At 36.2% G+C, this 27,109-nt stretch overlaps 1 protein-coding gene across 2 annotated transcripts in view; it reads left to right on the top strand.

Annotated features, from left to right (window-relative positions):
* LOC139139737 (ephrin-B2-like) overlaps window positions 1–20,734 on the top strand; it is a 46,592-nt gene extending 25,858 nt beyond the window's left edge. Inside the window, exons 2-5 of one of the 2 annotated variants that reach the window (XM_070708602.1) lie at window positions 4,028–4,317; window positions 8,466–8,582; window positions 10,535–10,603; window positions 16,658–20,734. In XM_070708602.1, the coding sequence (XP_070564703.1) occupies window positions 4,028–4,317; window positions 8,466–8,582; window positions 10,535–10,603; window positions 16,658–16,812 (631 nt within the window). In that variant the 3' untranslated portion in view covers window positions 16,813–20,734. The remainder of the gene's footprint in view (window positions 1–4,027; window positions 4,318–8,465; window positions 8,583–10,534; window positions 10,604–16,657) is intronic. The other variant, XM_070708603.1, reaches the window with a different exon arrangement.
* Window positions 20,735–27,109: the final 6,375 nt, after the last annotated feature.

The raw sequence follows: 27,109 nt of genomic DNA, 5'->3' as shown, positions 1-27,109 counted from the left end.
CCTTTGACCTCAAATATACATATTTGTCCATAACTCAGTAACCACAAGTGCTAAACCTTTCATATATGGTATGATGGGACACCCTATGACGCCACATATTGTACCTCATTAATTATGCACATATCTAATTTTGAGCGAGCCAATAGAGCTAGAGGTCTGATTTTTAGTATATAGGGATAACTTAACAATACAATTTTTTTTGACAAAATGTCATGTGACCTCAATGACCTTTGACCTCAAATATACATATGTGTCCATAACTCAGTAACCATAAGTGCTACACCCTTCATATTTTGTATGATTGGACACCTTATGACGCCACATATTGTACCTCATTAATTATGCACATATCTAATTTTGACTGAACCAATAGAGCTAGAGGTCTGATTTTTGGTATATAGGGACAACTTAGCAACACAATTTTTTTGACAAAATGTCTTGTGACCTCAATGACCTTTGACCTCAAATATACATATTTGTGCATAACTCAGTAACCACAAGTGCTGGGGCGACTTGCAGCGATTTGAAAGCTTTTATCCAATTGGTTGGCAGAATCTCACCATTATAATTGAATAATGAAAATAAACTCCCTAAGTTGCTGTGAATAATGACAATCGACCAATCAGATATAACCTTGCAAACACGCTGCAAGTCAGCCACAAGTGCTACACCCTTCATATATGGTATGATGGGACACCTGATGACGCCACATATTGTACCTCATTAATTATGTGCATATCTAATTTTGAGTGAGTCAATAGAGCTAGATGTCTGACTTTTGGTATATAGGGATAGACTATAGGATAGAAATTTTTTGACAAAATGTCATGTGACCTATATAGCCTTTTACCTAAAATACACGATTATGTCAATAAATAAGTAACCACAAGTGCTATGTCCTTTATATTTAGTAGGATGGGAGACCTAATGACAACACATGCTTTACCTCATTAATTATGCACATATATAATTGTGGGCTAGCCAATAGAGCTAGAGGTCTGAATTTTGGCATATATGGATTAATTAGCAATACAATTTTTTTTTCAAAAATGTCACGTGACCTTGATGACCTTTGACCTCGATTATGCATATATATGCATAACTCAGTAACCACAAGTTCTTTACGTTTCAATTTTGATAGGATAATAGACCTTAAGATAATTTTGTACTTCATTTATTATGCACATATGTTTTTCTTGGCGGGCCAATATAGCTAGAGGTCTGATTTTTTTCCTGATTTAAAACCATAACTTAGACATGCCTCTTGTTTCAAATTGGGAACAATGACATAGACCTATGTTTCCATAGATCTGAACATATACACTCCAGTGATACTTCTTAATGACCACATTTCCCTGCCCCATCAAGACTAATACTCCTATGAGAAGTGGGGACTATGTCATTGTAAATGACTTGTTATGAATATAGTATGAAAAAGCAATGACTGATTTAAAGAATAAAATATGGCTGAACAGTGGTAGTAGTTACAAGAAATGAAAATTAGGTCAAAAGTCTGATTAGCAGGCCAAATGTCAGAATTTATCATCATTTCTTTTTAATACGCATGCTTCAAGGAATGATGCAAATGATTTAGGGGGTCATGAACCGACTATGCAATGAAGTACATATTTTTTATTACATTCAGCCTTGTTCTAACTGTACACATTCAGCCTTGTTCTACGCTAGCTGTACACATTCCACCTTGTCAAAGCTGTGTACATGTACAGTAGTATTGAATTGATTACAGCAAAGGTCAGAGTCGATATTTTTATACTATATGAAATATAGTGGCACATACTACACACGAGATGGAATCTCTGCAGCAGATCACAGCACACGATGTGGTGCTAGGGAGTTCATTAATGGATAGCCCTGACAGAAACGGCGTGATGTGTTCATCAGATTCATATTAAACATAGTTGATCCTGGAGGGCAGTTTTACTGGAATTCATTTGAAATGCACTGCTCACTGCAGGGTCAATTTTCAGCTGTGTTATCATCTCAGTGGCTGCTTTCAAGTTGCCGCTACAATTTTCAAATCAACTTTAGCATTTGTAGATAAGAGCATTAACACGTAACCATAGAAACAAGGTATTCTGAATTTCAAATATGTGACTTACATTGGCACATTTTGCTCATGCAGTGACTGAAATATGAGAATCAGGAATTACTATTTAGTCCTCTTTTCATTTTAGGAACAAAATATTAAAATGTAATAATACTTACCAGCTTTAAAATGTCAATTTCATGCAGTCTTTTGTTGCGGCATGTTAATAAGAATGTATTGATTTTTTGCCAGTAATTTGTGTTAGTGAATGCTCAGGAACATTTTATTGATGCATATACCAATAAAAGTAAAGTTTACGTTTCCGTAGGCTGTTCTACATACAACTCACTGGATTATGGGTATGTCATTTTAGTCTTCTAGGAAGATGATTTACAACTAGGATTAAAATAGACACACCATAACAAAACTCGACAATTTAATTCATTGCCCAGGGAGGCAAAATATGAAATGTGTATTTGATAACAGCGTATCTAACAGTAACAAAATGGATGATGTAGTGAGTGTTGTTCTCTTGTGTAGACTACAAGAAGTCAAAGTAGATATGTGATTAAAGTGTATCTGCAAGTCTAATGAGAATGTTCCCGGTATAGACATTCGGAATACAGTCAATCAGATAGCAGTGAAACTCTGATCTCATGGAAGGAGGATGGTGACGACATTTTAATTTTAGATCTATAAATGGCCAAATATGCATGATGGCTTCATGAGAAATCAAGAAAGAAAGAAATGCAAAGTACGGTACAGACTTTCAGTATACTAAAATACCTGTACCTTTAATATCAAATATAACAAAGCACAGAAATAACCAAATTTCATTCTCTACTTTTAACATGCAAAACATGAAGAAAAAATGGTTTGATTTACGTTTTCAGTAACTACACAGTAATAGTTAGCTAGATGATAAAGTCATATCATTGTCTTTTTATGACTTTCAAATTATGTTGCAGCATTTAGTTGAATATACACATACCGCTTGGAGATAATTAGCTTGTTGGTAACTTGTATTTTTACATAAAATGAAAAAAATATATCTTTTCACCAAGCCTACACTAAGGCATACATACAATGGCTTTTAATTCACAAGAATTATCAATAGTTTATCTGATTCAGATGTTGGCAGTCATTACAGTTCTAAAATACTACTTCCTGTGTAGTGCAGTTACACATCTTGAAATAATTCATCAACAATTAAATACTGTGCAAAGCTACACATTTCTATCAGCCTATATGTTAATGAAATTCATTTCAATTGACCACAGAAGTTTTACATAAGAATCAGAAATAGGTTTTATGTTAGTATGACATGTAACACATGGCAGAGATATTTTGCAGGTCTTTCTGGTGTAGGTCATTAAAATACACACTATTGTGATGACCTTGTACAGCATTTTTAAATGATGACTCATAGAGAAAGGTGTCATATTGAGCAAAGAAACAACATGGTGAACCCACAGGAAGTGTTTTGTGTGTGTGAGGTTTTGTACTTTATATTACCATGAAATGCACTTGATTTTCAGCAGAAAGCCTTACACAGGCATTTACTGAGTCAAGTGGCAAATCCTGATGATTGCCTTTGTCATCTGAACTATGTCAAATATCTTGTCTGTTTGAATACGCTCTGTAATAGCATAGTCCAAGCTTTCTATATGACAGACTAATTAGAATTCATCTCTTATAGTTCATAAGAAACATCATTGCATCAGTGATATTTATCCATAGGATTATTCACACATTAAAAATATAGGAAACAGTATTCAACCAGTGTCATTGCAGAATTTACTTAATTATTGCATGAGATATGGACCTCGTTTAATAGTTGTGATGACACTCCCAGCATACAAACATCATTGTTAGAGGGCAGTATGGTCATTCAGATTCACATCATTACAGAATGACTACAACTAATCAACCAGTTAAAATGTTCAGTAAATTAAACTCTCCATTTCTTTTGCCTTGTAGAGTCCCAGAAGGAGGATGGTACATAGAAGCCAATCTTTTTGACCAATTAGATTTTGTTTGTCCAAGAGTTGCTAACAATAGCATGGAACGAGACAGAGCTCAGTACAATGTTATCTATGAAGTACCCAAGAAAGGACTTGAAGAATGTGATGCAACTGTGGAAGGATCTCGCATTTTACATGTCTGTGATGACCCCTTCGAAGAAAACAAGTATTCCTTCTTCTTTACATATTTCAGTCCAATCCCAGGAGACTTAATCTTTGAAAGTGGCCGAGAATATCATTTTATAAGTGAGTATTGTATTTCTTGCTGATAATCTTCAAAGTACCGATGAAACAAAGAACATTCAATTATATAAAGATGAGGTGTTCATTAGTAAATCCATTGACAATGTGCTAATCCACACAGCAGTGTTAGATTTGCATCGTCTTAGATTGCTCTTATACATGAAACTGTACTTCCCAGCAATTATGCAACCTACCAAAAGTAAAACCCTTTCTTCATAAATTTGGACACGATTGTGCTGGTTCCCAGGAGATCTGTTTCCTTTGTTTATCAGATGGACCGATGAGTCAAGCCAAATTTTAAAGTTTGTTTACATTTGGTTGAATAGATCATCCAGGCAACACCCACTAGGGTCAAAGAATGGCCTAGACAAGGACCTAAGTGGCGTTCTCCCTGCAACGTTTTCGGTGGCCCAGCACCACCCCTAATCCAAGTCCAAGTCAGAAAAGTAAATGAGAACAGTTCCCAACGCCCCTAGGCCACTGTTAATTTAGGACGGAGTGCAGGGATGGACCTGAGTCCGAGCTTGGACTTAACTTCGGTGCTTGAGTCCGTGTGAACGCATCGAAAATTAACAACGGCGAAAAAAGCCCCCACATGGCGACTTTTTGGCACATTTTGGATGTGACCTACAACCTTTTTCAGTTGCCGCTGTGAGTTCAATCATATAATAAACAGTTCGTGTACACTCTAAAATAGGAGACGTTTAAAATATATCCCATAAACTCCCATGTGACTAAAATGAACCAATCACCGTGTCAATAACGTCATGCAGAACACTGCCGCCAATGTTGAAATGTACGTCTGAGGTCTGGCACATGCGCATATCGCGACTATCGCGACCAAAAATGAAAAAGAACGCATCATCGTAGATACAGAACATAAGGGGACAACTTGAACGAAAACCAAAAAACCACCACCGACAATACTGTAGTCTAATCTAATTGCATACAACAGAACACGGTCCCTCCACAACCATGAAAAAGAACAGAAATATAGGCGATACACTCATAAATGCCATACTCGAACTCCGATTCACACAAGCATACACAAACACAACAAGACCTCGACCGAACCATGGACATTCTCAGTAGAACAACCTATGAACACATACAATAATCAATCATTCTACACGTCCCACCTATCAAAAATGAATGTTAGCAACTGATGAAGAATACTCTGTTTACGAAACGTAGAGTCAAAGGATCACAGATAGTCCCTACGCTCGGCGTCTCCAGTGCAAGACACATACAGCACTAGCGGGTGACTGACACGTCGCTTCATGGCTAATCAACACTCTACATAAAACAGCCAAACACGATATTCACAACATTATACACAATTACAAAATCGCAAACAACTCAGATAGGATTTGTGGAGTTGCTTTCCCTTTATTGCATAGAGACAATCAGTGAATATATACATCTATTTTTTACATCCACGTACTTCATGGGTACGTACCACAGAGCCGTATAGCGCCGGGAACACACAGACCTGTACATGTACGTTGGGCTACGGCTGCAATATACTACTAGTCAGGCGACCGGCCATCAACAATGCTTCCCGTTTTCAAAACCATGCACCGTTGCGCATGCACCTATCTGTGGCACCCACGTGTTAGGCATCATTAGAAAGCTGGTCTTCTGCCCCTTTGAATGATATAAGAAATAACTAAGTCAGCTAGAACTACGATCGTAAAACGCCCGCAAAAATGAGTCAACTGTCAACGTTAAAATCGCGGGAAAAAGTAATGGCGATTTGCGTATTTCAATGACTAATTTCAAAATGATGTAACGAGAAAAATCTCACACCTACCACCCTCCAAAGCTGCCATTTTAAAGTGTAGACCATTTTGGAGATATTTTCATCCGAAAGACACCGAATATCTGTCAACCGGGGTTAAAAAAACCCGCCGAGAGTTGCCAATGGGCTCATTCTTGCAAAATCGTACGTTCACTTCCGTATTCACAAATTTGAATATTCATGAAAAATACCCTTCTGCGATTTGCGAATACAAAAGGTCATGACTTCAGCAAATGTCTCCTTTTTTAGAGTGTACACGAACTGATAAAGGGAAAGAGGCTCCACACATCGCCTATACTATTTTTTTCGTTCTCGGTGTTCGTTTTCGATTTTTTGTGTTTGGCTATTGGTGTAGATATAAGCCACGGCGAGACGTAGCCGCAATCTGGCTGTCGAATGACAGCGTGATCCTTTGATGCTACGTTTCGAAACCAGTGTGTGGTCTCTTCATCAGTCGCTTTTTGATACTTGCTCTCCTTGGATTTTTGTTTCACTGTTTGTGGCTTAAAACTTGTCAGTGTTTTGTTCATTTGGGTCAGTTTGTTGTGTTTCATTTTGTTCGGTCTTTTCTGTAAGATTATGTACTTGTGCATTTATGAGTGTGTCGCCATTGTTTGTATTTCTTTTGTATGCAATGATCGGTTTCATCGTGAATAAATTCTTTAGTGTTTGGTCTTTTTCTATTTCTTCCCAGTTCTTCAGGAGTGCTTGTTTGATGTCTTTTGTTTTGATATGTGGGCTATATGTGGTTGAAAATATCACTTTATCAGTGTTGTTTTTGTGTGTTTGTTTGTGATTTGAATGTGTTCTTCGTGTTGCTTAATTTGTTTCCGCATTGATGTTCGATATTTCATGTTGTGAATATCCTCGTTGTTGTAGTTTTTCATTAAATGTTTTGACTAAAGTCCTCTTTGTTGTTGCATGTCCTTATGTACCTTAATGTTTCGCCTTTGATAAGGCCCTTGAAGGTTGATTTTGGATGACATGATTCCCTGTGTAAGAACTAGAATGTATCTGTTGGTTTTGTGTGCATTCTAGTGTCTAGTATGTTTTTGTTGTTGTATCGTTGACCTTTGTAAATAACTAGGTCAAGATATGTTATTTCGTGTGGAGAACTTTCATATGAAAATTTGAAAGTAGGATGCATTTTGTTAATTATTGTTATGAATTTGTGGAGTTTGTGTTCTGTTCCAATAAAAATTAGAAAAATATCGTCTCTGAATCTACACCACAGATATTTTTGTTGTGTGTTCACGTATGATTTTCAGTTCTAATTCATGAAACGTGATGTCGGTGAAAAGCCGATGCATTTTCGATTTGTGGATTTACATTCAACACTTCTAGACCGTCAAAATGGTCATGAAGACGACGGCGAAGTCGTCTAGAAAGCATATTTAAGAGTAGAAACTGGAGAGTTGTGTTCTCGACGTCTGCCATCTTAATTTGTTGATGTTGATGTCCAATATGACCATAGAGGGTGTTTAGGCCGGCGTCAGTTTAAAAACAAAGGCCTAACTTACACATGTGGACACTCACAGTATTCTCGGGCTAATCCCCTGTATTTGCAAAGCTTCAACACAGACCCTGCAACACCCAAAAAACTCAAAGTGAGAGCAAGACTATAGTTACAGTCTCTGTGATTGTTACAATCACAAATTGTAATTATTGAGTCAAATTTATGTTTCATGTATTTGTTTTGTTAACATTAGAGCCTAAGGGCAAATCTATTTTTGTCTTGGCGAATTAGTTTTGCACATCTAGTCAATAGTGAATCAACAGACCGAGCAAAAGTGGGGACAGACAATGCATTCTGGGAATGATTGCTTTGCTTTCAACAAGATTTCATAAGTCAAGATCAAAAATATGAGTAGAAATTCTGATTAAATTTTCAAAGATCTTACTATTCAATTATTCAAAGTGCTCTAATTGATTCATTTCCAAAGGAATGTTGTCTATGGTATGTGTGTATAAAAACTACTACCAATCCTTGTACAGTGATTGCTTAAATGTTTATATTGTACTTCATTAATTTGTCTTGGACAAATAAGGGAATTGATCAACATACTGTTTTACATTTTAGCATTTCAGAAAAAGTTGAATGCAAAATTCTCTGGCTTTGTTAAGAATAATACCAGCATCATTTACATGCATAGATAGTTCACTGTGGGCAGAAGTCAATTTGAATTGGTTGACTGCTAGCTGAAGTGTTATGTGTATTGAAGGTTTATGACGTTTGCATGTTCATGGTGTTTGTGTTCCACAGTTTGGTTTCAAACTGACACTATGATTATGGTTGTTATGGAAACTTGAGAGTGCTATCTGACAAAACATATTTTTCTTACTACTACAGCTGTCGGTGATGACACAAGAAATGGTTTGAACAATAAAAAAGGTGGCAACTGCCTTGAAAAAGACATGAAAGCCACGATAAAAATTTGCTGTGGTAGTCCTTCATCATCATCACCAAGTGAGTATTGTCTTTGTCGCATAAATTTTGCATGGACATATATCAGCAGTGAAGTATCTTTCAGTTGTTAATGTCATTTTGGATTGTGCTTTATATTGTGTGTGACTCATTTCATGTCATTGTTTTCTTTTAATACAGTTATATTAAACCTGGAAAAAGTACTAATTGATAACCATTTAGTCTGACAGGAATAATCCATGGTTGTTATGTAATTGTACTCACTGTGAACTGCTCAACATAGTAGGAACAGAATAAAATCATGTACGCATGAATAGAAATGTTTGCATAAAAATTGAGGGATCTTCTTGTCTTTTGTCATCTGCCTGTCTTTTGTTATCATCTTATATTAACACGTCACAAATTGGTTTGCTTTGATCTTTTCTTTTGTTCACCACTCCTTGCTGCTATTATTCCATCTTTTTATTCACTCTGGCATAAAATTTTCCCATCAGCTGTTCTTTAGTAGTAAAATTACTTATAATATTGCATAACGTAAACATTTTAGTATTTTTAATACGGCTGCTGATTGCCAAAACCAACTCACACATTTTTCACTGATAATGCCAGCCTTATAATGCTTGAATTCCCTGCAACAAATTAAATGATGTATTTCAAATTTACAGTAATTAAACATTGATATTTTTGTGTAATGTGACTGATTTTCTGAAGATTTCGTTTGTGAATCAACTTCTTCCATGTAAAGTTTTTAAATAGCGTTTCTATACTGATTGAAGCCAAGGCAACCAAAATCAACTGTGTTAGCTGCGCCATATGATTTTTCAATGATTTGGTTTTCATAATGTCCGATGATTTTCCATGAAGAATTGCACAATACAGTTTTAAGCTGTATATTTCTAGAGCTAAAATAAATATTCTTGCTTAAATATTTCGAGTTTTTAAACTTGTTAATTCAACAATATAGCATTAAAGCCAGCAAGCAGTGACTTCAAGATAATCATTAACATGTGTTTCGTTGTCAATGACTACTGGCAAAAAACTGTTCAACAAGAGGTCAGCCAATCAGTTTCAGAATTCCAACAACAATAAAAACAATATCACTGACTATGAAAAGGACTGAGAACCAGATACTACAAAATATAATGAAAGCCTGCATATTCAGTGCAGAATCCAAAAGCAGATATCATGACAAAAAATAACTGTTATGTGAACATTGATAAAGACATCAAGATAAAAATACATTCACTGTATAATTGTCAGTCAACCAATTTTTCAATGGCTTTGCCCAGTCTAATTTACCTTGAGTCAAATCACACCTTCAAGGGACATTAGCTGTAACTTTTAACTAATTTTTCACTACTCTATTTCAATGTATCAACTACAGAATTTTACTATAATCCGATCATCATGACCAATGCCCGGTGTCCTGCTTGCCAACACAGCCTGTGTATGTGAAATGACCATTGTTATTGTTGATAAATGTATTCTAGTGCGGACCTGAATACAGAATTTAAACAATAACAATGTAGATTATACTCATATAGGGTATATTTATGAGCTAAATATTAGGAATTTCTCCATGGTTCAGGGATTCAAACCAGAAACTGCAAATGGTACACAGAACAAACAAAATTTAAAAAATGACGAAAGTTACAGCTAATGGATCTTTAAGTAAATACAAGTCACAAAACTTTGAAGTCAGTGAAATCTTTAGAAAATTTACTCAGTCACATTGTAAATATGTAAAATTGGTGAAACAAGCTTTCTGCATCTCAGCAATAAAAAGTAGTAATCGGAAACATATGTTATGTATTTTGCTAATTCTAATCATAGGGACGTAAAGAAAGACTGTTCCATTTCAATGGTATGAAGAAAGGGAATAAGACTTATCTTCATTGACTGGAATTTGAATAATTCATTGCAATTGTATCATCTTTGCTGTTTAATGTCTTTTTGCATAAACTATAGGTTGTTTCACTTTTTACTTATTCTAGCCATTGCATTTACTACTACTCCAACCAAAGAAACCGACACGAGTCCTGAAAAGAAACCGACAACGAAAGGTGCGTTACTGTGGAAGCCAATATGACCTCTGACCTGTATACACCTTTTGCCACTGTCTCATCTATAAGTGTTTAACATTTCTTGTGCCAACATTCTATGTTAATTAAAAACTTCACTCTATTTATTCATGTAATTCAATCATCAGTAGACATTCCCTGCACGTCATTTAAACTCAACAATTACATTTGGTGTCGGAGAAGGAATGAGCAATTGCGATTTTGAATTAAAGTGGGAATTTGTTGCATATTCATGTGTCATGGTGGTAGGATATGTGATATCCCACAAGCTCCTTTAAGTGCATGTTGTATTATTGTACCGTGCATGTCTGTGTTGTATAGAGAATGTGGTATACAGTAGCATTTATGTGGTGTTCTATTTAACTATAATAGGTTGTTGTGTTCACCATTCAGAGATCAACTGTGACCTCTAGTACAGTTACTACGACCTTTGCCCTGACCTAATATCAATATATCAATGTTTCATGGATTGCAGCTTTGCAAAACTCCAGATAATGCTAATTTATTGAAATGACTTTTGAAATTTACCCCCTCATATGGATAGTAATGTACTGCTGATGATGTTATGAACTCTATATACAAGGCTGACTGGTGTATATTTCCCTTCTTTATACACAGTTTCTCTCACCCTAAGAAAAGCCAGAGTCACTCCCTTATGTACATATCACTTCAATAAGATTACCTATCTCTTGTTGATATCATGACATTGCCTCCCCCCCCCCCAAAGCAACATCATTTCCCTCGTAATTACATCATCATGTCCCATCACAGATAGCGTTTCAATGTTCCTGCTTGTAATTGTCCTTTACGGCCCATGTCTCATCCATCAGACCTGTGAAATTTTACTGCAAATTGGCGTAGTGACTTTGTACAAATCTGGTCAGTTAATACTTTGGGTGAATGCCTCAGTAAATTGTTATTTTTCTCAAGGTAACTGTCATGTGACCGAAAGTAAACATTCTTGTTGGTTGTTTTCAGTGCATTGTTACTGTGCATAATAAAATTTTATTTAGTGGGTGTAAATTGTTGCATGTTTCCTGGAGTACAACAGCCTTAAACACTGATATCATAAGTTACCAATTCAAGTGTAAACAACTACATTTTTAGTCCTCACGGACACCGTCCGGGGGGACTAATAGGTTTGGTAATGTCCGTGTGTCCGTCCGTCTGTGCGTGTGTCCATCCGTCCGTTCACGCAGATATCTCAGAGATGCCTGGAGCGATTTCATTCAAACTTGGTACAAGGATTACTTCATATGTCATACATATGCACATCGATTTGTTTTGTGATACGATCCAATATGACCACCATGCGGCCATTTTATTACGATTTTTTCATGTACAGAGCCATAACTCAGACATGTTTCAACCGATTTTATTCAAAATTAGTACAAGGACATTGACCTATGTCATGCATGTGCACGTCAATTTGTTTTTTGATAAGATCCAATATGGCTGCCGTGCGGCCATTTTGTTACGATTTTTTCATGTACAGAGCCGTAACTCAGGCATATCTCAACCGATTTTATTCAAAGTTGGTACAAGGACATTGACTTATGTCATACATATGCATCTTGATTTTTTAGACAGTAAGATCAAATACGGCTGCGTGGCGGCGATTTTGTTACAATTTTTTGATGTACAGAGCTGTAACTCAGACATATTTCCACCAATATAATTCAAAGTTGGTATAAGGACATTGACCTGTGTCATACCACAGGGCCTGGCGAGAATTATTAGTGTAGCAGTTATGAATATGATCAATAAATGTCTTGTATTAAACTATTTTTCATTATACAAGCCTTACCTGTGTCCAGTGTGTGCCTATTACTTTACGCTAGCTATCCCTGTATAGTATTTCAAAGAAAACAGTCTATATCTGTTAATTGCCCTCCCTAATCCCCTTCATTAATTTGTTCTGCCGATCACTGACGCGAGGGCTTATCGCCCTGACCAAATAACTCGTTAGCAGCTCATAAGGTAGTAGACGGAAAGGGCTGAAACTCTCAGGGTCCGTGGCAAGAGGATGGGAGTAAAGTACCTAGACACTTAATTTATGCATGTATGCATAGATAAACAGGAATAAACAACGTATACTAATTAGGTATGCATGTATGCGCGAACGCCATTACGTAATCTTCTAAGTACATGTAGTTCAGCAGCGATGGCGTCCGCTTTGAATTTTCGTGTAAAGTAATGGATACGGACATATTGGAGTCAGAATGACATATTTTGTCCCCTGATGTCTAATAAATTTGAGGCCAAATTAAGTACTTTCCTTATCATTGTGAGAGAAAATCAACTGATTATGAAGCGTACAGGTGTGATATGTTACCTCCAAGATTATGGACTGGTGGCCCTGATCGTTTGGAGTTTATCGGGCGGACACTATAGCATGGCTTTCCTAACGCCACTCCACGATCTACGCGACATGTACGTGTTGCTCCTATCTCTCGACCACCTCACAACTAACGCGACAGTCTGCTGAAGTCAATTCCTGTAATTCTACTACTCTGTTTTGATATCTAAATGCCACAGATGCGTCAGACTTAGGCAAGTGTAGCTATACCTCCTTTCTCTACGTCTGTTATTGTACAGACCATTGAGGTCCCTCTTTCTTTCTACCTCCCTGTATACAGACAACGGTCTCGCCGGCAGGACCGTGTACAGACCACGTACAGACCAATGACGATCTTATGACGGAGATGTCGCGCAAACGGTAACGGTACGGAAATTAAGGCTGCTATTCTGTTTTGTAATGCCTTCCTTTGCCTTTGTACAATAAACCATGGTCGTAAAAATATAGCATTCAGTATAAACTACTAATTTCCCGATAGAATTTCGTAACATTTCAAAAACACTTCCCGAAGTAAACATCAACATCCATCATTCCACGAGTCATCGCTGGGTTTACTACTTGACTTTTGAGCCGGATCAATGGGGAAAGTCAAAATGGATCAAAATATTCTCGTTTTTTATTCAAAGGTTCATCACTTACGTTTCTTTGCGTAATACTTGATTCGAAACCCATCTCCGTTACATTTATCCAAAGGAGGGAACATAATGAACAACGCAAAGATCCAGTAACGTCAAAGAATCTGTAACACAAGCAATTTAACCAGCGAAATTGCAAAGAAAAGCAAAAAACAACAGGCGAAAAAATAAACGAACCTAGAGAGTCACTACAAAGACAAGCATAGTCGGCTTCTTGGATACAATCTCTCTCCCCCCCCCCCTCTCTCTCTCTCTCTCTCTCTCAGACATTCTTTAAACTAGGAAAATGTTTGAATGTGGCCACTATATAACCACGAAATTGTGGTTATTCCATCGCCACAAAGAACGCTGCCGATCATTTATTTCACGATGATGTCACAGCAAAATCTCAAACAAATCAATGTATTTTCACCAAAATATGTCTCCAGCTACAATAATTTTACTTGGGTCACATCAGACAGTTGACATTTTAGAAAGGGTGGGGGACTTGCAAAGAGTCAAAAGAAAAAGTTTTGTGTTTCATAACATCGACAACGAAAAGAAGGCATGTCAAATGCGTAACTTGTAGATCCGAGTTGCTTTCATTGACATGAGAATTTTCCCAGTGATAGTATTGGTTTTCTATTCGTGTTCATTCTCACACCCGTTGGCTTTCCTTCACGATAAATCTCTACAAAGCAATTTACTTGTTACCAACTTGAGCCTGCAGCTAGAAAATTCAACGCGATCCTTTCTGTTTTGCGGATCAGACACGAGTAGGCGCGGCGTCATTGTCAAGCCATTGGCAGTGGAACTGGTCGTCCACTACGCTGTCTTTGGTCAAATCATAAACAGACAGACGAGTTAATTTCGATCCGAGAAACATTCGTGTTTTTTAGAAATGTTCACTAGATTTAATCATGATTTAATCAACCCAACTTTGCACACACGGGGCAAACACTGCAATTACTTCACACGGTGTTTTTAGTGTTTGTGGCTTATTAGTGTTTTAGTTGCGTCTACCTAATGAAAGCCTGGGAAATTTGAACGAACTTAACATCCCAACTTTGATGCCGGAGTATTTTAATGCACTAAAACACAGTGGGGAGACTAACTGATAGTTTATCAATCGACCTTGACACTGAGCGAAGCTTTTGTGGAAGTATGCAAATTTTGTTTACAACTTGTCCATTTGCTGGCTCCCGTAAACAAGATATGAGCCAGCATAGTGTCAAAGGTCGCAACTTCCGTCTTCCGGCGTTACTCCCATCCTCATGCCATCGACTGGTAGAACCAGTCGATCGTTGTGCTCCGTCTTCGGCCATTGGAATCCTGAAAATAACTAGTCAGTGTTCTTGCTTGCTTAAGTACAAAGCTGATGCCGACTTTTTTCGAAAATTTACGTCACCTAACCCTTCGAAAATGAAGATTTTTTGAAATCGGACCCTGAGAGTTTCAGCCCTTTCCGTCTACTACCTTATGAGCTGCTAACGAGTTATTTGGTCTGGGCGATAAGCCCTCGCGTCAGTGATCGGCAGAACAAATTAATGAAGGGGATTAGGGAGGGCAATTAACAGATATAGACTGTTTTCTTTGAAATACTATACAGGGATAGCTAGCGTAAAGTAATAGGCACACACTGGACACAGGTAAGGCTTGTATAATGAAAAAAAGTTTAATACAAGACATTTATTGATCATATTCATAACTGCTACACTAATAATTCTCGCCAGGCCCTGTGTCATACATATGCACGTTAATTTGTTTCACGTCATGTCGCAGTATCATGTCAATTACTGAAGTTTCATAATCAGGCTGATATGTCAAGAAATGCTGCATCAAATTTCATGAAACTTGGTACAGATGTTAAGCTCACATTGCTTTAACAGTGAAAAAGACATTTATCAGTGTCATTTTAATTAATTTGTCATTGCATATGTAATGAAATTCCCTAATTAGAGTGATATATCCACAAATACTGCTTCAAATTTGATGAAACTTGATACAGATGTTGATCTCATAGTGTTGTAAATAGTGCATGAAACTTTATGAAATATGGTACCGGTGATAATCTGTTAGTGTTCGGATAGTATGCAAAAATGTTTGGCAACATCCTGTCCATTAATTCCTAATTGACTCATTTAATGACCTTTTGTAATTAGGATGACAGCCTACATTGGTTTTATATTTTCACCACCATTGAACTCATTCTTGGCCATTGAGTGCCATCTGTATCAAAGTATTTTTATCACAGACCTAATTAATGAAGAGGACTCTATCCTCTCTGAGGAAAAGTAATTTATCAAAGTACCCCCTAACAAGTGGGGACTGTGTCATCAATGATGACTTGTTATGTATAATTAAAGTCTGAACTGTACACCTTTCCTTTAACTTCCCTATCATTGGTAAGTGCATTGAATCAGTCAAACATGATAATTATTTGAACATTAAGTAACCTAACTTTGAAACATTGAACTCTCTCAATTTAAGAACTTTAATAGTGAGATATTTTCAATTATGTGAAACTGAAAATAAATAAATGATATGGTGCCCAGCGTGCACCATGGAATTGAGGAATAATCTATGGTGTAGCATCATCACATACACCGGTACCAGACATCTCAGAATATCACAGGTTAATGAAAAGGGTGTCCTTCCCTGGCATTTTCAGAATTTCTCAAAAAGATTATTCAATTGATTTTTTTTTTTTTAAATATGGTGAAAAGTCATCTTGTGGTTGCACATTCAGTCTTCAGCCCAAGTATTTTCCAGATACTAGGGAGGAACCATATAGCTGTTCTAGGCATGGAATAGCTAATTGCTTTGTTGCATCTGCAAAACAGAACCAAATCCATCATAGCGCAAGTTTTCTATAGATTCTTTCTTTTCTATTCAAGTGCTGTGAACTTTACGAGAATCTGTGTTTGCAAATTACTCAAAAATGTGCAACACCACCTTAAATGTAAATTGGGTATCAAATCAACTGTTTTGTCTTTAATGCTTGCTTGACTTCTGCACTTGATGAACATTGTGATGAGTTTTCTTTCCTTTTCTTTATTTCAGATCATACACCGGATAGAAAAACAGAAGCCAGTAAAACTGAATCTGGAAATAAGAAACCACAGTCTGATTATTCAACCACAGGAAATGCACATCAAACTCTGGCTTATGGACTGCTAATAGTAGTGATGCATATATTTCTAAGTATAGTAGTGTAATTTACCGTAGCTGATTGTATCACTGTGGCTCATGGTGCCTTTTTGTTCAGCAATAAGGAATAGCCAAGTTACGGAATGTTGCAGTCTTCCAGGATGAATTGCCAACTGCCATAATGAAGTGCAGTCCAATCACAATGGTACACAAAATTTATGTGCTTTTTCCTGAACTTAAACCTTACAGCATTGGTAATGGACCAATCAGCACTCACAACAGATGTGGTTTAAGCAACATTACTTGAGTGTTGATGGACCAATCAGCACTTTGAACAGATCGATTTAAACAACATTACTTGAGTGTTGATTTGAACTTACAAAATGGACAATTATCCTTCTCTTGGTGTTCATTGGTTTCAAAAATTATGTTATCTTTTCTGTGCATCGGATACTTTTTAAAATAGTTTTACATTAATGATAAATGAGAATGATATAATTTATATAGATTGTTGGTAAAATGGTATCAGAGGAATACAGAATCTTAAGGAAACCTTCAGATTTGCTTGCTGAAAGGTTGAATGTATTTTCTTTCATTAGGTGTACATTTACATATTCCTAAGTTTAGTGTCATCTCATATATGGAATGAACTATTGCTGTACATAGCCTTGACTTGCGTTAGTCATTCTTTCATCCCATCTACCGTTACTTGTAAAAATTGATCAAACAGATTTCAACATTTGATTCTTTTGTGTATTCAACTCCTATCATAGTCATGACAACTCGTTACTTATTAGAAAAGTTCCTAAATCATGTAAAACTCGAAAAACTGCCAAAAACTTTCCATTTTATTATATGAACAGATTATCTCTAAATATGTATGGCCTTTGCATTGAAGCTAAATCTCAATGATGATATTGAAATGTAGAGGTTAGTTTTGTAAATTAGTTTGGTGTTGTTGTTGATAAACTGAATATTATCAGATGCTAGTTACACAGAACTTGTAGTAGCATTGTCACATCACTGATCTCATAAGTCATCAATTATACCCCTCAGTAAATATTATTAAGTTATTTCTCCATATGTATACTATTTACACAAAATCAAGTTCACTCATACTTTAGAAATGGCATCCATGTAATAATAGTTGATCAATTCACAAACATATCAAAATTGTAACGCTGAAATGTCTGTCATAATGTTCAAGTCTACAAGAAAATCTGAGTTCAGGCTGAAAGCTAATGAAAGCACCACACTCATTCGTGAATACTGAGTTCAGGCTGAAAGCTAATGAAAGCACCACACTGATTCGTAGATACTGAGTTCAGGCTGAAAGCTAATGAAAGCACCACACTGATTCGTGGATACTGAGTTCAGGCTGAAAGCTAATGAAAGCACCACACTGATTCGTGGATACTGAGTTCAGGCTGAAAGCTAATGAAAGCACCACACTGATTCGTGGATACTGAGTTCAGGCTGAAAGCTAATGAAAGCACCACACTGATTCGTGGATACTGAGTTCAGGCTGAATGCTAATGAAAGCACCACACTGATTCGTGGATAATGAGTTCAGGCTGAAAGCTAGTGAAAGCACCACACTTATTCTTAGATACTGTGTCACATAGAGAAGACAATACTCAGTACATGTGAGAAACATGAGAAGCGAAAATAATATCAGTGAATATTGGTAGTTAACTTTGCATTGGGCAAATTGACATTTCTAAAGTATGGGACCTCCCATAATTTATCTTATAAGTGTTTTTGTATTGAAAACTGTCACATGGAATTATGAGTATTCTCAACTTTTTCAACTATTTATGCAATGCCTTTGTCTTGATAAGTATGTTTCAGGCTAAACTGAGGAAGTACTTTTGACAAAAAAAGAAAAAAATTACAAAAAACTATTTCCTTTGCCTAAGGCAAAATGTAAATATTGATATCTTGTATATGTACATAGAGATTTGACTTTTTATGTGCAATATGTGAGTATTTGGACCTCTGTCTTTGTTACGGTTATGTTTGTTATGTTCTCTTTGTACGGCATTTAATAAGACAACTTTTAAGATAATTCTGTTAAATTGGTACTGTAATCATGATATAATTCATAATCGGAAAATTAGTAAGTTATGGCAGATTGTAGTAGAACATATTTCAAGAGTTACAATGTGTACTGTACATAGAGTTATGTGTTTTAGTATAATGATACCATTCAAACTCTATTAATACAATTAGGCCAATATTGTCTCTCATGAATGACATATATCAATGAAACCATAACATTCCAAAATAAAGAAATCAGTTATTCACAAATTTAGATTTGAAATGAAAACAAGAAGTTTACTATCCATTGATTCAATATACCAAAATGAACTGTCAAAATGCTCTGATAGAAAATTGCCAAGTAAAATGAAATGTCTATGTTTCACATGCACAAAACATTTTGAATATGATAAAAATTCGTCATACATTTTTTATGCTCAATTAATAGAGTTTTTATGGTATTTTACATTTACAGAGAGTGTTGTAAGCATGTAGATAACTTAAAAAATTGAATAATTTAAGCAGCATGTAGCATTTCATCACCTTGTCAAGTTGTTTCATTTTAATTTTCCTCAAGATGTAGATTTCTCATTTAATGTAAAATCTAATTTTGTCAACTTAGAATAATTCACTTCTGCAGCTATAGTTTTAATATGAACTTTGCCATCTGTTATTCTGGAAGGAAAACTTCAACTACTGTTTAAAACTGGCAACTCAGACCTTGATTAATTTACAGAGTATTTGCTGGGGCAGAGTAACTTGAGATAAACTCCCTTGCTGTGTCAAAGAAGCCTGATGTTTGTTGAGCTTTGGAGATCGTGATGTTTGTAATGGCCAGAATTGAAATGTAAACAGCCAACAGACATATATTGAATTTCAAAGGCGAGATAGCTGAGAGATGTTGTTTTATGTATAAAGTCTGCTGAATGAGTATTTTGTAGAAGCTGCAAAACAGTAAAGCTGCTGATTATCTTAGTGCTTGCAACTGGCAGTTATACTTCAAGTTGTAAGAAATTCAGTTTGTAAAATGTTAACCCCGGTCTATGGTTACACCACGGAACCCATTGTATACATATCTTTCAGAATACAACTCTGTATACTGTCTGTCAGAGCAGAATATAAGTCATTGAAGTAACTAGTAATGAAACTAGTATGGCTTCTTTGTAAAAGGAATATTTGAATGTGATTATCAGTGAAACTGGTTTAAAATCATCCTGAACATGTTTAAGTGTGATAATATTAATAGAATGGCAGAAAGATGTCAGCAGTTTGAACTTTGAAAAAGTAGCTGTATGACAATAGACCCAATGACCACCCAGGAATACTACATGTACTGGTGAAAAACAAGAAAGTATAAGTTTGTACAGAGCTTCATAATGATTACAAGCTTGGTACTACAAACTTTACACAGTAACATTTATTTACATTTAAGGTTCAAATGTTGATAGTGCTGACCCAATCGTCATTTTTTTTTCAAAGAAGCTTCACTGAGAGACAATTAAACATCTGGTGTAAGTTGAACAGTGGTAAATCAGAAAATCCAGGGTCCAAGCTGGGAAAACCATAACAGTCATCTAGGGTCCTACCATTTTATTTGCTATAATCCTCCAACATGTAAAACTCAGTCGTTGATACAAATTTTGCCCACAAATGTGCTTTGTTTGAAAACTTGAAGGTCATTGCAAGACAAACTAGTTCATAAAAGCTTTGTTTCAAATAATTCCTACCTTTATTGTACTGAGACTCAAAAGCTTTCTTATAAATGGCATATCTAGTACATGTATTTTTATATGTCTATATGTTGCATCTTAGCAAGAAAGGGGAAATGCCACTAGACAGATGGTCACTTCTCATCTTGCTTTGACAAAAGTCAATATTTTCCTATAGTTTACAGTATATACATTTTTTATAAGAAAACCTGGTAATAAAGTGATATCATTTTTGACTCTACTGTGTTGCTTTTTCCATTGCAGTGTGTGTTGAAGTGAATTCATGCATTTGTATACTTAAAATCCAAGAAAGATCAAAATTTAGGAAAATTAGTGTATCTTAAAACAGCAAAGTGTACAAATTGCAATTACAATAATGAAAGCATACAGTGTAAATTGATATGCAGTGAGTATTGGACTTTTTGATAGAGAATAGCGATATCATTGAAAATTGTGAAAACACGAGTATTGCACGTCTGTTCCCAAACACCTGGCAACATGATAGATCATTGTACTCACTGTACTCGAAAACTGTGACAGCTTTAGCTCTGTCACATATCTTAGCCCAACCACATTCTGTGGCAGGCTATAATAAAGTTGCAGGCCATGTCATTTCCCTCAACCCAGTCTGACAATTGATAACCCACCCTCACCAAACTCGGACAGGCCATGTTGCCAACTCTCACCAAACTCACAGGCTGTCACATTCTGTCTCTAACCAAATACATTAAAAACTTCCAAAACTAAACACTATTTGGACTGGAAATGTGCAGTTTAGACAGGAGTTCAGTTCTTACAGGCATTTTTAACATGTTTATGACTACAGTACAGCTATACCAATCAAATACTGTGCGAGGCCTTTTGTTAACACTATCACAGATTCAATGACATATACCCTCATTTCAATCCAACAATGTCAAGTACATACCCCACTACACTGTCCTCCTAGACTTTGAAATACTACATTTAACTATAAATATGAGCATATTAAACATTTCAGTAAATGCTACATACAATGAAAACCAATGTGTTAGGAAATACCATGAAGTGTGACAGGGATACTGTATATGTACAACATACCTGTGAAAAACATGAAAATACAAGTTTCTACAGAGCTTAGTTGCAGCATAGCATTTAGTTTCCTTACAAACAAACAAACAGAAAGCAGCACTTTTTGTCCCACACACAACAGACTTTAATAGCATGGCTTGATAGATCTGTCAGTCTGTCCATCAACCAGTCTGTCCTAACACGTGTACACTCATTCCCCTGTGACCAACGTGGAACTTTTGGATGGTTCCAGACCATTGACCGGTATGGATGAGAAAACCATAGAACCATAGATGTAAGCATCAGTACTACTGTATCAACAATATACTGCATATACACTCATTTTGAAATGCAATAATTATACAGGTAAATAGAAACACACCTAGAATCACTGATTAAATAAATATCAACCACTGTATGAAGCACTTTAAGCACCATTTTCCCCCATATGCAATCATATAGTAACTGGCTTCATGGTTTGAGTAAAAGAAGTCCCAATTACGAGTATGATATCTCATCATAAAGCTGATAACATCTTAGCAACCAGTCTATAATTCACCTGACATAAACAAGGTTTAAGACTTTTCTGCCAGACTTTTCATGACATCACTGCAAAACACATTCCTATGAACAGGAGACGTTCACATTCCAAATCATTGACAATTAAAACCTTTGCTTCTGAAGGTGCAATTGTCTCTAACAGATATAAACAAACTTTGAAGTTCGTATTTACAGACTGATTTCTCTTTTAATAATAATTAGCAAACTTTTTGGAAACTTCTTCGTCTAACAGTTATGTGCCTCTTTTGAAAAATTTCAGATTTTGATAGATACTGTCAATATGGCTTCCAAAAATGGCACAGCACAAAGCTTGCCTTAGCTGATCTAATTAATGAAATAGGAAGCCCATCAAATTGACAATGATTGTATCACATTTGGTATCTTTTTTGATTTGAGAAAAAGCTTTGAATACCATGAACCATAAGATATCATAATCTAAATTTCACCATTATTGGATCTATGACTCTGCCCTTCACTGGTCTAAACATAGCTAGTGAAGACGGCTAGGACTCACTGTCGTAGACTGTCGACAGTCCCTCGTGCCTTCTTTGTCCGGATTCACATTATTAAAGTGCGGTAGCAATCCAACGTAGGCAGTTTTGTCATTATTAGCTGTGCTTCTATGGTTTCAATGTTACAAGAAAAGGTCCTCTCAGACACTGTACACATCAGATTTGGCTGACCCCCCTATTGGGCATTTCAAAAACATGGTGACCCCCCTATCACCAAAGTCAAAAACAGGGTGACCCCCCCCCCATGAATCCACCGCCCCCCCCCCAGGCTGAAGAAACTGACCAGTCCCTTAGTTTGTGACAGATTGTCCTTCAGATAATCAATACATTCCTTGTGGAGTTCCTCAAGGTTTGACCTGAGTCCACTTCTTTTTCTAATTTTCTATCAACAATATCCACAAAATCTTCCACTATGTGGCACTTCAGACACTGTGTTCCAGTTCAGATAATTTGCAGACAACACAAACTTAATTTTGACATGATTTTGAGAAGAGAAAATATGATTATTCGGTTTATCTGGAAAATAGGTAAGGGAGAGGAATAATAAAACTTTTAGAACTTTAAGAAGCGGTACGGTGCAGTGTCAGTGTAGTGGTGGGGACTCTGAACAGTACGTGAGCAGCTTGAGCTGTTGTGGGTAGGGAGCAGAAAGACCATACTGGAGGACAGTTGGCATTAAAAATTCAGTTGGAGGGCAGGTTTGCCACACATGCTAGTGGGAGGGTAGTTACGAACAGCTTCACTTTCCCCTCCAAATTATAAGGTCGAGGTCAAAGTTACGTTAAATCAAAATCAATATATCAGCTCAAGACACATTTTAATGATGACTTTGTAAAATTGGCTAAATTTACCAGTTGGGTGCACTTCTGGCACTTGTTGGTTGGACTTGGATCTTTGTTGTAAGGGGATCGGATAAGATCTTCAATTTCCTGTGCCAACGAAATGAAAAATCTCGCACCTATATATTATGACCTTTTCCTTGTGAACTCTTTGGGCTCCGACCAGCTGCAGCCGTCATCATTTCAAAGTTGCAGACGAAGCATGGTCACATGACTGTGCACTTGTCTGTGAAACTAGGTGTCATGAACCAGAATGCATATCTATTTAATGAACTAGTGCCCTCTGGCGTCCCAACGCCGACCAAGACAAAAAGTTAATGACTCGACCTAAGGGCCTGAAGAAAATTAACAGGGGGGGGGGGGAGAGGGCTGGTCCAATTTGGGATAGGGTCACTATTTTTCATGCAAGTGTTTGGAAGGGTTTTAACAATTTATGGAAACATTTGGGCATAGTGGGCCACTACTTTTGGTGCAATGATTCTAAGATGAAATATGATCCAATGTCCAAGATATGCATGTAGGTCTACCAAAAACTCAATACTTTTTTCCAGTCTTTGTGTTGCCAAGATATCATCAAGATGATTGAATTTATCACTGTTTGTCAGTCACCAAGATTGCCGAAGTTTTTTAAGATGGAGCTGCACGTTTCCAACAGTATTTTTTCAAAGGAATAAGATGAAACTATATATTTTCAAAAAGCAGAGGATCTGAATTTATTAAGGTAGCAATAGTTAACTCGAAGGATGAAGGGGTTGTATATTTGGGGTAAAAAACCTCAAATTTTGTATTAATGATAAAAATTAATTTAAGTCAAAAACTTGATACTATTTTCTGAAATGTAATGTTTCATTTAAAACAAGAGTATAAGTAGAAAAAAATAACTTTTATTTTGCGATATACATCCTCATTCTAAAATGGCATGGGTAGAAAGACTGACACTTAATAAAAGTGATTAAAAACATGCTAAGCCAAATTAAAATGCCTCTTATTCAAAGTGTAAGAACTTTATTGCCAAAAAAAATCGTCGTTTTGTTATAAAGCATTTAAAGTACATAAAGTGAAAGTTTCAGAAAATTTGACCCAGCAAGAGTTTAGTTAAATTCTTTTGAAACCTTGCAATATATTCAACCAAAATGCGGCGTCAGTATCCATACCCAATACACCAGTAAGTATGGGGGCAGTAATACTGACGTCGCATATTGACACCAACATGGCATCTTCAGTAACATTAAGGAACCAATTGACACGGGTGGACTGCATGTCTTGACGCAAATGTTTAAGATAGTCATAGTCATAGTTCAGAATGCTTTCATGGAATGTTCCATTGATTGGATGGCAATCTGGATAATGAAAGTTTTTTTTTAATTCTTGAATATTAAAAACATTAAATTTATAGCCTATAAGCTTATTACTGAGAAAAAGACAACGTTGTTAGTTTCCGATGACAGTTTTGAAGTGATATAAATCTCCATACTCTGACTATTCTTGTAAACTGAGTCCGGCCCTATAAAAATGTCTCAGCCTGAGACCGAGACCAGCATTTCATTGTGGGAAAGGAATTCACATTCAGGGCCTCGCATATATGACATCCGTTGCAATCATTTACAGAAAGTGTCAATATTGAAACCAGAAACATTGTTACATACAGTACATACCCAATTTTAGGAATTTTCTTACGTTTAGAAGTCAAAGAGCAATATATTTAATGAAGACGTCCTTAGGAATATGTGTTCTGTTTTTTCCAATATACTTCTGAATGCAAATTTACGTTTATTTATCATAAAAGATATGTTTGTATATAATCATAAGTTTCAAACAGGTAGGCCCGGTACATGGTATGGATTGAAGGAAAATAGATCAGCACTTTTCTAACCCAGAAATAAGTGGTAATAATTTAACATTATCTATTATTGTACGATTTAATCGAATTATTCTTCTTAAAATAAGCGTGCACCACGTAACTATACCAGCTTATTAGTTTGTTATTGGTTAACCGTATTAGTTTAGTGGCCTTTTCGCGCTAAATATATTGGTTTCTCCAAGGAATCATATATTCCACTGATCCTTTGATGGCAATTATTCAATGCTATGATAAGTAACCTTGAACAGGTTCAGTTTGATAAATTGACCCCAAACGACCTCACTCTGAGAAAGGCCAAATCAGTGAGGTCAAGCTGCCTGATCTTGAAGCTTGGTTTGTTTGTTTTCACAGTTACCACCGCTCTCTACCACAGGATCGTTGCATTTGGATGGCAATATGTCACCATACTGTAGACTAATTGGCAGTTTTACAAAAACAGGTGCAACATTGTGGGAATAATGAAGGCTTTTAATGTTATAACTCCGAGATAGCCAGGCGAATATTTTATTTTTGAATGTATTTCACTGCTACATGTATTTTATACCTGCAATTTCAGTTTGTCATCTTTTTAATTTAACATCACAGAACAGGTCTAGACGGGATAAACGATCTTAAAAAGGCGTTTTATAATGAACTTATAACCCGACTGGCGTTCTTGTCCTTGATTGGAGGCATCGTGGCTAGGCTGTCAGACTGAAATTACATATTGATAGTGCAGTTTAAAAACCAAGAGTAGTGTTGAAGCAGACAGGACCTCGTAATCAGATTTTCGGGCTATTATCATTCTTTGTTGGTCTACAACTTGCCAAGACTTGTTTTGAAACTAGCAGTGAAATGCCGTTCTCACATCTTGTAGTTTTTATGATTAGAAATTTGATTTTTCTCCCACATATAGAATGGCGGCTGTTTGATAACTTAGTTTTATACGTTTGAAGTAATTTTCTTCTTTGATCGAAAAAATTGCGCTCTAACACAACAAAGATTTTGATCATAGTGTAAGCAAACATGCATTTCCTTGGACTGTTCTTCCTTCATCTGACGTAAACATGCTTTGTTAGTTTACCCTGAGACTAACAAATGGCAAAAGGTGTACAGCAATTTAATGACATGTAGTGAGGCATTTCTTCAAATGTCGCCATGATGATGAACAGTGAGCCGACTAGGAGGAATATTTGTCAAACGCTCAATTTTCTATCGTGACGTTGGCATGCATATCTAATGTTTGCTATTTCAAATTACTAATTTAACGTTCACTAATCTTGGTGATAATGACACATACACATCGCGACTGTTTCTATGAAGATACAAATAAAAGCTTATCGCATCATGAACTCTGTTGTGAAATCATAAATAAAAATAATACAAGTAACCAATGGCAGGCTTTCAAAAAACCAGAACGTTATGTATGACAAATTTTCCTCGCCATCAACTATGTCCCTTGTCGATGAATTTTGCCTCTATAAATCGATTTCGTTGTAGAATAGATCGTTTTAAAAATGGTATCTGATCGTATCTCAGTACTTCGTGTTCCTTCTGTAAATGTACAAAAGAATTCACGATTACACGTGTTCGGATAACCGTGACCCTCTACTGTTGAGTGAATGGCAATAATAATTTCGTTTTCAATTTGGAAATATTTAAAACATCATTTATGACCGTAGTTGATAAATTTGCTCCTATAAAAGAGTTTAGAATAAAGCAAAGGTTGGAAGAATGGATTGATTCAGAAATTTTAGAGGCTATGAAGCTTAGAGACAAAACACTTTCCCAATTTCCAAAAACGGGTTGAGAAA

The sequence above is a fragment of the Ptychodera flava genome, chromosome 9 (assembly GCF_041260155.1).
Source record: "Ptychodera flava strain L36383 chromosome 9, AS_Pfla_20210202, whole genome shotgun sequence".
NCBI classification, from domain to species: Eukaryota; Metazoa; Hemichordata; class Enteropneusta; family Ptychoderidae; genus Ptychodera; species Ptychodera flava.
The sequence above is the reverse complement of the archived record's forward strand: the minus strand, read 5'-3'. Positions and strand labels throughout refer to the sequence as shown.